Source organism: Pipra filicauda, unplaced genomic scaffold (genome assembly GCF_003945595.2).
Source record: "Pipra filicauda isolate LSUMZ 115617 unplaced genomic scaffold, ASM394559v2 scaffold223_size1779592_pilon, whole genome shotgun sequence".
Classification (NCBI taxonomy): Eukaryota; Metazoa; Chordata; class Aves; order Passeriformes; family Pipridae; genus Pipra; species Pipra filicauda.
Genome location: NW_024104336.1, coordinates 293415 through 306066, shown reverse-complemented (window position 1 = coordinate 306066; position 12652 = coordinate 293415). Strand labels below are relative to the sequence as shown.

The following is a 12652-nucleotide window of genomic DNA, read 5'->3' as shown; positions in this document are numbered from 1 at the left end:
AAACAGTATTTTCCATGTCACCTAAAATCAAATGAAGGTAGTTCTTTTTCTGAGGGGCTTCCTGCTTTCTAACAGTCAGCACAGCACTGGTAACACAGCTCAGGAGTCTCATTCTAAAGGTCTTCCTGTGGTGCAACTTAAGTTCTCTCAACAGCATGCCCAGTAAAGCCACTATATGCAGACACTATGAAACATGACATTCCACTTAATGTCTTTTGAGTCTTACTCACGCTACTCACTATATTCAAGAAACGTGAAATACAGATATACGCAATAGACAAATTAGATACTTCTGGGATCATTATAGCCTATATTTTTGAAGAGTTACTCATGAGTTAAATCAACAATTATGGGGAGATAATTTTTTCTGGTAATTCAGTTGTAATACTTTCATAGAACAAGAATTTCAGCAAATAAGTCTTTACAGAATATTTGAAGAGATGAGGTTAAAAATCACTAGTTAAAACAGATATTTACTACATAGCAAACACCTCTTACTTCAGACTGCACTTAAATGACTTCCTACATAAGCAGAATGAACAATGGCATGTTCCTAGCTCCATTCCTCTCTTGTTCCTACTTCTAGTTGTTTGACCAATACCAACTTTTAGATCTCTCTATGTGCACCATTAGCATATGTCCTAGTTTAGGTAGGTATTCTCATATATAGTACTTGGTTTTCCCTACAGCTCCAACTGAAGGCACAAAAAGGAAAGCCAGAGGTTGAGATAAGAACAATTTACTGTAAGAGGCAATGAAATAAGAAAGCTAACAGTAACAGCAACAACATTAATAACAAAAGGTATAAGAAAAAGAAACTATTTACACAGAAAGCCCCCCCACAATAAACAAATATGGGTCCATCCCCCACATTTCTCATAGAAGGAACCCCTTCTCCCCAGAAGAGAGACAGAGTTCCTTTCCCATCCCCCAGCAACAATGTTAGGGCATATGGACAACATAGGGCCTTAGCCACACACCCTCCCAGCCACTGGAAAAAATTAACCCTGTCCTGGCCAGAACCAGGACAGCACAACACCTTCAGAATGGTGTGAGGGGGAAAAAAAAAGTTAAGTATTTTTCTCCTAACAGTTCTAACATTCTAGATATCTGGAATTTTTTTTAAATCACTATATCCTGGAACATATTTGGCAATGAACACTGTACTGTACATTAAATACTGTCTTTTGATACTTGGAATATTTGGCTCAACTTATTTCATTTAAAACAGCATAAGGGAGGGCTGGTGGTGTTGTCAGTCCATTTTACTGTGCCTCAAGTTTAAAAGGATTTTCAAAAATGCTTTAGACTAAGAATTCTAGCTCTTCATAACCCAAATAAAATTTACATTGAAGTAGAAGTACACTGAACTTTTAACTCAATACAACATGCAATAAATATTTAAAAATAGCTTGAGAGCAACCCTTAGGGTTTATTAAATTAAAAATATGCTAATCTGGAATTCAGCACTTGCACCAGTCACCTTGATAAATTAGAACCTTATACAGATGAATGTGTAAGCTATGTTAGTTTACTTACAATGCACCAAGGACATGCAGAGAAAATTAACACTAGCTGTACTAAATAAGTTCTTAGTCAGGTTTACATGTGCCTATAAATAAAAGTATCAAAATGGATTAATGAAAATGCTTCAAGTCATTCATTTACTACTCTATACTTGGTGGAAAAATTCTTGACTTATGTCTCTGTCAGTAACCACCATAATTTTTAGCTATACTTCTTTACCTACCTTCAGATGTTTTCCAGCGTTTCCACAGATCCTCAATGGTGATATGTTTGTCTTCTCTGTGCAGGTGACTATGTTTATTAGAGGCATCCTTGTACTGCATATCTTCCCTTAGAAACTGAAGAAAAAGGAAAAACGTCATCTTAAATACTAAAATAACAATTTCTGAACAGAAACTAGAAGGAAATCGGGTAGACAAGAGTTCTTTGCTATCTCTTTCCCATGCGAGCGACACAGAATTCATCTAAGTTCTCTAAAAAGACTCAGAAAGTACATTATCAGAAATCTCTTATAAGATTTGTTTTCACCATGATTATATCCTAGAAAAACTGAAGGTTCAGTTGCTAGTATACTAGATTTAACAACATTTTTAGTATGCCTTAGATTTAAAGTGATTACAAGAATGCACCACACAAGTCATACTGCATACTTCTGTACTCTGAAGACATTTAACCAACTTTGTCTACTTGAAAATAAGACCATGTAAGATTTGAAAGTGCATCACTCCTTTATGGATGAGTAATCCTTGAATCCTGCTACACCAGTTAAATGTAACTGCTTGAGGATGAAAGTAAACTGTTGACTAAGTATTAGTAAAGTCTTTTAATTAGACAACAAAAATTTGACTTTATTTCATCAAATCAAACAACAGAAGCCATCTGAGGGTCAATTTTCTTCTCACTAATCATTCCTCGGTGGTTACACTCCAAGTACAGAAGCATTACATAAAGCTGCTTCATTCTCAGTAATTAACAAGAAGCCTTTTAGTAAACATGATAAAAGAAGTTCATGCAATCATGTCAAACATAATGGGTGGTAAGGCACTGGAACAGGTTGCCCAGTGAAGCTGTGAATGCCCCATCCCTGGAAGTATTTGAGGCCAGGTTGGATGGGGCTTTGAACAATCTGATCTAGTGGAAGGTGTCCCTGCCTACAACATGGAGATTGAGACTAAATGATCTTTAAGGTCCCTTCCAACCCAAACTGTTCTATGATTTTATGACAGCAGTGTTGTACTAGCATTTCACAAGTCACTACAAACAGGTTCACCAAATACATGCACAAAACCCCCCCACAGAACTGTAAAACCCATTCTATTTTTATTTCATACAGGCCTAGAAAAGTTGGAATAGTGGTTGGCAAACAACCTCCCACTAATAGTGGAAACCTTGCATAGGTATCAGTCCCTAAAATCACAGTATGAGCAGTCTCCATGAGTGAAGACCTTAGTATTCGTATCAGATAAATAACATTTGGTACAAACAGCACCAGAAAACTAAGTAATCTTCCACAGTAGAGAGCTTGTTTTCTTCAGTTCCTGAAGGATGAAGTTGCTCAAACAAAACCAGCTACAGATAGACATAACAGCTAAGTAAAAAACAGCTTTTCTATGTGGCTGGTCATATGTCATCACCACTTCAAGCAGAAGGGAGGAAGAAGGCCAAGTTAGTGATGCACTGCAGAAGAGCCCAATTCTTAAAATTTAGTCCAAGGAATAATTTATGTGCAGAGCTTCCTGCATAGGCCTCATTTCTAACAAATCTAGAGGTTATATAATTCAAGAAATTGCAGGAGAGACTGAAAAGTAGCCAATGCTAAACCATAACATTAACTCTTTATAATAAGATATAGAGTATGAGACCAGAAATATGCAAGCAAAAGCTAACACTTATCAATTTTCCCTTACTAGAATATTTTTACTAGGATGTAAGGAAATCTAAAACTATGTGAAAGGATTCAAGTTTCTCCTCTAACTTGGGATACAATACGAGTTGCTTTCTCTAAGCCAGCCATAGAGCCATAGTATCCAAATACAGATTAGATGCAAATCCTCTCTCATTTATCTATTACTTCAAAACTTTTTTTGATTGTCAGACATTAGCTTTCTAAAGCCTTTTGATTCCTAAAATAGTTCCATTTAGCCCATACGAACTGCACAAGCATTTTCAACTCCTCTTCCCCATGTGAATGGCATAAATTCAGATATAAAAAAATATATATGCACAAACATGCACATCCATGAGAAATATGGGAGAAATTTATGAAACATATGAGAACTGAAAAGAGCAGCCTGTTGGGCAAGGGCTATTACAGAACTTCTGAAACATTACGGATCAGCAGCAGTAAAAATGTTTAATAAACACAGAACTGTATGCTGTAAATGTATGCAAATGTAGAAATATCTGCCGCATATTCCACAGTCCAAGCAGGAACTCTGAAACCTTCCCACATTGGCAATACTACCATGAAGCTGGAAAATTCTACAATGTGCAGCCAAAGATGGATTATCTCATTCATTCCCATACCATGTTTATTAAGGGGTAAACTGAAAAGCAGGAACTAAACAGTAAGAAAACAAGCAAAATAATATTCTTATCCACTTGTGTCTGTAAGCCTTTCCAGATTAAAGTAGTCTCACAGCTGAAACATCAGGAAAGAATTGATGTTTGCCCACCTCACCTTTTCCCTCCAGACTTCAAGTACCTATTATCAGCTGACATCCCCAGCATATCTTTTGTGAACTTGGAAAAAGTATACTAAAAATTCAGCAAAAAAATATATTCTACATCCCACCCTGTAAAGATTGTCTCTCTTCACGTGAGAGTTAAGGTAAATGCTAACACTCTTCAGCTTTCTAGTGATTGATGATAAGATTGTCCTTGGTGACTCCAAATGTCAGATATGGACATTTGTTTTAAAAACAAATTGTTGTTGTAGGGTGATGGCATTTCTGAAGAGGAACAGAATGCATACATGCACATATGTTGCATGTACAGGCTTGAGCCCATTTTGCATCTTCTCAGATCTGCAAACTCAGAGCAGTTTTGTTTGTACAAACTTGTTCCTATCTTTACTGCTAGTTGTCAGCAAAGGCTGTAAAATATTGAAGGATGAGAACACTTGTGCAGTTGGAGGTGCTGTCAAGGAAAATCTGAATTGCTCTTAACAATGGTTAATACGTGGTCAGAAGTAAAGGAGAGAAGGAAGATGCCAAATGATAAACAGAAAAGCTTCAAGGTGTTACATCTCACCCCAAACTAAGCACTACAAGGAACTCTAAGAGAGCACTGCGATTTAAACACGGGACGGACACTGGTGCCTCGGCACCCGGACGAGCAGCGCCGGCAGCAGCGTGAGAGACCCGGAGCCGCTCCTGCCGTTCGGCCCCGGCGCCCGCAGAGGGCGCAGCAGCCCCCGCGCCCACAGCGGCCCGGGAAGCACGGATCCAGGCCCGCAACACGGGATTTCCCGGGAGGAGAGGGTGATAGCGGATCTCGTTTACACGGACAGATGGATTTGACTAGCGTCCTTTTTTAAAAAGGGACTGTCAGCACTCAAACTTGTGAGCAGCTTGCAGTCAGTAACCAGTACAGTTATTGCTCAGGGGGAGAGGTTCTACACCCACGAGAACTTCTCCCAAGTGAAAAGCCCCTCTTCTGTTCTATCCTACCTACGCTACTCCCAGATCTGTGAAAATAATCACGATGGCTTCCTCAACAAGGTTCTCTGGCACCACATGGTCCCAGCACTAAAGTTAAGAGTACACATAGCTAGAAAGAGGCCATCGTATTTCCAAGAATGAATGCATTTACTAAAGAGGAGGTAAATAACAACATCAAATATCTTTCTTTAGTTTAAAGGATCTTCGTTTTGAAACTGGCCTAATATGGAAGTGCTTCTTCATGAAAAACAACCGTGTCCTAAATTGAAGAAAGACAAAAACAGAACAACTCTAGTAAAAAGAGGATTTTTCTGTTCCTTGTCATGGCAGCTAATCTCTCTTCTGTTGCCCTGGTCATTAAGTATACAAAGAAAAGGTTAGAAAAATAACTCTAAATAGGGAGGTTAAAAGAATAAGCTCTAACAAAAACACATCTAGGGATTATCTTAGCCAACATAATTACTCAGGAAGGAGAAGTCCTTTTAAGACTACAAAGTTGAAACCAAGAAAGCAATAGATAAGTTACCTAAAAATTCTGTGAGAAACAAAAAAAAAAAATCATTTGTCAATGTAGTTACTTCAAAAACAAGTAGACAGTAAAAAAACCACCACACCTAGACTTGAAAAGGAGTCTTGATCCCAAAACTCCCTAACAACTATACCTCTACAAAGATCAACATCCCAAAGTCCAAGGTTAGGCAGTGTAATAGCTAGAGAGGAAAATTCTGCCTGTCTGGAGGGGACAGGACTTGTGGAGCCCTGGAGAAGTTCCAGAGTCAGGTACATGCCACCTTCCTTCCTTTTCAGAAAGCCTTTAGTACTGTAACTTTCACCAAAATTCAGTCAACTCATAAACAAAGACCAACCTGAAGCAAGAACCACCAGAAAAAAAATCTGACCATTGTAAAAGAGGTAAAAAGACATCCCAAAATCCAATACAAGTTTGACTGGTATCGAAGAGAGTGCTTACAAACTAAACTCAAGTTAAAATATGGAAGCTGTAAGAGATGTTCCTTGAAGAGCAAATGAGAAATTGCACATTTTTGCAAATCCCAGCAGAAAAGTAAAATTAACCACACTCACTAACAGCAGCAGGAAGCATTCATATGCTGTTTATATTTTGTTCTGGGTGAAGGCTCAAGTTCATGATTTTCAGTTTCATCAACATAAAATAGACCCTCTAACTGACAAGTTTACTTTAAGAGTAATTCATATTTCCTGCCTAAGTATGACTCTATTCCTCAAGCAGTGTTATTTCCTTCAGTTTTATTCCTTGATTCAAAGGGAAACCTCCAAAAGTTACAACTTCAGTTCTCCTATAACCCTTCAGATTTCCTATAAACCTTCAGATACACCCAAGTCATTGCTAGACAGCCTTCTCATCTATTGTAACCAGACTTGTTGCAGCTATTGCAATGTCACATGTACTGAATAAATTATAATGGCAAATGTGCTTTTAAAAGGCAACATACTATAATTCAGGTATGACAGCTTTTGCAACTGCCTACCCTACAGAAGTGGCTTCTAAAAGTGTTACACAGTAAAATAAGAAAATGTATTCAAGCATAATAAAAACATTACTAGAAAAACATAGGACATAATAAGGAAAGTTCTACCAAGTATAGCTTAAGTAATCTACACATTCTACTGAAAAAAACTTATTGCAGCTCAAAACAAACTGCAGCTATCCTACTGCAAAGTAAACTTTGCAACCCTTCAAAGCCAAAGAATTTCCAAGGGGGCATTCCATTGTAGCGGGACTAAATGCCCGCAGTGCTACATAAACAGGTGCAGACAGCTACATATTATTAGCTTAAGTACCTCCAAGGAGGCAAGGCATGAGGTAGGTCTGATCCAAATCACGTTGGAATAGGTTTCCATGCAACTGTACCCATGATAACACACACTGCTTCTCTACAGGACTTCGCACAAGTTAGCTGTCAACTAACATTCTCATAATGTTTTCAGACAAGTCCTGGCTCCTTATCTTGCTCCGAAAAAACAAACCGTGTAGACACATTCAGAATTGCTCACAAAACTTCGGGAGACTAAAAGACATTCTGCCTGGGGACAAATACATTAGCAGTCGAATGAAAAAAAATTAATGCACAAAAGGCCTCTATTAAGAGAGTCACAAGAAATTAAGGGAATCAAAGTAACCAAATAGCTTTGGGGGAAAGGGTTTGAGACACTGGTTAGGAAGTTCAAAATACTTATTTGAATGATCAGCATTTGTAACAGAATGTTCTTGTACAGTGAGATGTAAAACGTGCTCAAGAGCCATTCCAGTATTGTGAAAAGAACAGTTCTAATGTTTTCAGTTTCTGAACCACTGCAGCAGGTATTTCTCCACATGCAGAATTGTGCCTAACCAGCTGACACTGAAATATAAAGCAGTTTACAGAAATATGAACACCAGTTTAAGGACCTTTATTATACAAATGACAAGGACAAAACCAGAATACTAAGGGAATTTTAAAGGACATTTAACATCTTAATGAGAGCATATTTGCAGAGAACAAAATGAAGTAAGAACTTGGTCTACAGCAGAACCTCTCTCTGCTGAAATAACACCTGAGGTAGGCTCCTGAAGTTTAACCAGGGCCTAAGATGCACTAAAGAAATGGAAATCAAGCTTCTGAACTACATCATCTGTTACACCATACACAGCAGTACTTCCTCCTCTTCAAAATCTTCTGCTAAATCTTTACTCCCCCCAAGATCAAAAGAAAGACAAATTTTGCACAAGAATTTGCTTTTGTTCAATAAGACAGAAGGGCTATTCAATTAGCATCATTCCAAGTTTAATGTTAAATTCTCAAAATGTTTTTTCACCTCACACTTTATGCTCCTAATATCCAAAATACACATACTTAAAATGGGAGCACCACACCAGCTCAGCATCTAGTTCTTCAAGATTTCCTGTCATGGAATTTCTTGCAATTTTGCCCTAAGTGTTTGGTGCTCATTACTGTCCAGAGCAGATTATTCAAATGAATAGGTCTCTGGTCCAAAGTAGTAATTCATGTCTCATTCATTTTTTATATCTCTTAAGGAACTAAATAAAGAAGAAAGATATCTACAGTCTTCTTTCACCAGTTCATCGTCATACAAATTGAATAGGCAGATCTATTTCAGAAGTAATTCAGAAAATAATTTCACATTGCGAAGTTAGATGTTATATTTTATTTCTCTGTGTTGTTTAAAAATAGTATTGCTAGTGCAAAATAATTTAATTTAGTAAGCTTATAAAATAGATTATGATGTACCAGTGCATGTACCATTTTAACTGCTAAAAGAAAGGATGCATAAACAACCAAAAATATGACTAGCAAATTAATTACGTAATAAAAATAAGTATTAGCAGCATGGACTGATTCTCCTCTACTATAAAACTTTGCATCATAAATTAGCACTAAAGGCATGATATACTGAAGCATATGCTTCTGAACCCATCCCAATTCTATAAATTATTAATTTTTAACTGAGTTGTTTACACTTGACCTCTGTATTTTATCAATTTCTATTTCCTTCTGGATTCTTCCTTTGACCTTTTTTCTTCTCTCAAAAAACAAAGCATGCTCTCTCTCAAGACATCACATTTGTTGAACCTCTCAGATTATTTGCATCATGGATGCAAATATGAACATAAATCCTCAGACAATATCTTCACAGAGTCCATCCATTCAGAAAGGGTCAGTTCAAAACGAAGATCTTGGGTTATCAAACATTCTGCCCCTGGTAGAGTTACTATAGCCAAAGTGCTATGTTACTATTACTGTTCCAGATCAGATCATACTAGTTAATTTTCCTGCTTTAATCACTGTATAGAAGACAATCATCTTCCCTGGTTTAGGCAACTAAAGCTAGATTCTATTTGATTCTTGTCTCCAGACAACATTTTTAAGTCAGGAACTTCTGCATATCATCTCTGCAGTTTGAACTTCTTTGACCATTCTGTTAAAAGCTATTCAATGCTTTCAATGCTGCAGTCTTTTCCTCTTCATACTGTACTTTGTCTTCTGTTTGTTTGTTTTCTGTGGGGTTTGTTTGGTTTGGGTTTTTTTTTTGTTAAGTAATAATGCAAATTCCCTCATTAAAAGAAGTTAAACAAAATATGAATACACTAAGTGACCTACCCAAATATCCCATGCAAAGATGTAAATTTGTGGCATTAGCTTGGTATGACAGAAACACAGTAAGATACTAATATTTCAAAAACGTCAATTTATTCTAGTACTAGAGAGAGATTCCTTGAGGAAATTACTTCATGTACGACCTACATATGGAGGTTCTTTGGAAACAGGAAGAACCTATGTAAATAGTGAACATATGATAAGTCTGCCTTACTTCTTGTGCCTCCTCATCATTAAAACAAGTCACGTTCACATGGTGCAACAGATGCTTCCTGAGGTGGATAACCTCCCACAACACAACTAAAATCTCAGTTAGTAATATTACATTCTCTCTTTCAGTTAACCATTTACAGCATATCTCTTGAACCAGTTTAAACAATTGCAATCTTGTACATATTAATAATAAATAACAGCAGGATCTAGATCTGATAGAAAAATTCATATTAGACTGCCCTAACGATAAGCATAGGTTTGGGGGTTTTTTCACCTCCTTCCTTTTTCCTTTTCTCTGCCGTACCATACCAAAAAATAAAGAAGAAAAAAAAAATCTAACTAGTCTGTGCTCAGACTAGAGCCCCTCTAACTTCCTTAGAAGACTTCAACAAATCCCTCATGTGTTTCCATAACTATTAAATCCTGTGCTAAAAATGTAGATCAGGTTTCCCCACATTAATGTCGTCAAGGTCAAATACAAGCTTCTTTCCAGCCCATATAAAGTAGGTCCAAGAGGCTTCCAGTATCAGATCATTTCTGAGAAAATAAGAAATTTCTTCTAACAAGTTCAAATTTTCTTATATCCTAAAAAAACTCCTTCTCTACAGAATGATTTTATGTGACCCTTCATTTTACAGAGGAAAAACAAACTACAACATAAAACAGGGCATGAAAACATTAGGAAAAATAAACTGTGTGCAGATGAAGTGTCTGAAATCACCGTTGGGAGTTAACTGGATTAGCAAATTAAAATAGTTAAAATAAATAGTTCACCTTTAGTTCTTTTTACCTTCCCTCTCAAAATAACTTATTTACAAGAACTTCCTTCCTTGGTGTAAATATACACTTGTAATAGTGTTGTAGTGCTGGTGAAACAGCAGAAAGTTATTCTACTTTGTGACATTCTTCCTGCCAAATATAAAGCTGAGGAATATCCAACCAACATACTCAATATGCTGCTCTTCCAGGACTCTTGCAAGTAAAAACCATGCAGCATAAAACAGAAAATCCATTCCCTGCTGTTAAGTAAAATCCCTGCATTTCATGTAAGCTTTACTTCTAATAAAGATTTTTTAATTATCAGTCCTCATTTTTAATCAAGGCAAGCAGCACTACCCACTGTGACAGAACAAAAAAAAATCTGGTTCTGAAATAGTGTATATTAGGATATACTTAGCGTATATTCGGACCTACTGTAATCAGAGAACTATGTAACTGTGTTGTTGAAATGTAGATCTTTTAAGTTATTGTAAAGATCCAGTAAAAGCACTACTAAGTAAAAGAAGAACATACAAATTACTAGCTGAACTTGCAATTAAACTGCATTTCTTATTAATTTCAGACTTGCATTTAATGTCTTAGAAGAAAACACCCTATGCAAATACATATTTATCACCAATTTGCATGGAAAATATATGTAGAGCTACGTTGCAGGGAGGGGGTTATTAAATATTTCTTCAATAGTTTAAAATGAACTAGCAGAAACAAGGGCTACATTTCAGTCATCTTATTTTATGCACAATGAGTAGTTTGAATACACAGTTTCACTCATCTGTCACTACCGCAGCTGAAACAGCATCCCCTCATCAACTGTTCTAATTTCAGCCTCTTAAACAGGTCTTAAGAGTAGCTTCTGTTGCTTCCTCTGGAACAGGAAGAAACTTAAGGTCAGATATAAAGATGGTCCACTGAAAACCAGGACAGATCTTCTGAATACTACTAAAAAATTTCCAATGTATAAATATTTCTGTATTTTCTTCTAACTTTCTCAGCTTCCATGTATAACAAATGCAGTACAAGTCAAGAGAATCAATCAAAGTGCTGGGAAGTTCATTAGGAAGATCACACTCCATCACTGATGTTTCAGTTTTCAGACTGGACTGTGCCTATCCCAAACATTAATGACAACCACCCAACATTCTGCAATAACAGAGCTAAACTATCTCCATTATATTAGAAAAGCCATGGTAGTCAGGTAAAATCCCTAACTGAGAAAAGGGAAACATCACTCCTATTTAAAATGAGAAGAAAGGAAGACAGGGGAACTAAAGAACAGTGAGTCTCAGCTCTGTGTCTGGAGCAGATCCTCAAGGAAACAATGTTAAGGCACACACAGTGATGTGATTCGAGACAGCCAGCACTGCTTCGCTAAGGGCAAATCGTGTCTAACCAACCTGGTGGCCCCAGGGTGACTGCAGCACTCAGAGAAGGAACATGAACCCATGCTGTCTACCTAGACTTCTGAAAGGCTTCTGGCATGATCCCACATAACATCCTTTTCGCCAAATTGGAGAGAGATGGCTTAAAAGGGTGGACCATTTGGTGGATAAGGAACTGGCTGAATGGACATAGCCCGAGTTGAGGTCAGTGCTCCATGTCCAGGTGGAGGCCAGTAATGAGTGGTGCCCATCAGGGACTTCTGTCAGGACAAGTGCTCTGTGATATCTTCATCAATGACAGACAGTGAGATCAAATGCACCCTCAGCAAGTTTACAGATGACCCAAAGCTGAGCAGTGCAGTTGGCACAACAGAAAGAAGGGATGTCACCCAGAGGGGCCTAGACAATCCTGAGAAGTAGGCCCAGGAGAACCTCCTGAAGTCCAAGTGCAAGGTACTGCACCTGGGTTGGGCCAAGCCAGACATGAGCACTGACTGAGAGAACTCACTGAGAGCAGCCCTGCGGAGAAGGACTTGGAGGTTCTCATGGATGAAAAGCTGTACGTGAGCCAACAGTGTGCACTCACAGTCCAGAAAGCCAACTATATCCTGGGCTGCATCAAAAAAGTGGTCAGCAGGTCAAGGGAATTGATCTTCCCCTTCTATTCTGCTCTTGTGAGACCCCCACCTGGAGTACTGCATCCAGTTCTGGGGTCCTCAGCACAAGAAACACATTGACCTGTGTCAATGTCCAGAGGAAGCAAGTCCAGAGGAAGCCACCAAGATGCTCAGAAGGCTGGAGCACTTCTCCTATGAAGACAGACAGAGAGCTGCAATTGTTCAGCCTGTAGAAGGCCCCAGGGAGCTCTTATTGTGACCTTCAGTACTTAAATGGAGGGTATAAAAAAGAGGGAGAACAACTTTTTACACAGGCAAGTAGTGATAAGACAAGGGAG

General features: G+C 37.9%; 1 protein-coding gene across 5 annotated transcripts in view; it reads right to left on the bottom strand.

Moving 5' to 3' along the window:
* The window catches only part of STIM2 (stromal interaction molecule 2), a 66826-nt gene that overhangs the window by 16462 nt on the left and 37712 nt on the right, over positions 1-12652 (bottom strand). For all 5 annotated transcript variants that reach the window (XM_039381437.1, XM_027712345.2, XM_039381436.1 and 2 more), the window contains exon 3: positions 1751-1865. In XM_039381437.1, the coding sequence (XP_039237371.1) occupies positions 1751-1865 (115 nt within the window). The remainder of the gene's footprint in view (positions 1-1750; positions 1866-12652) is intronic.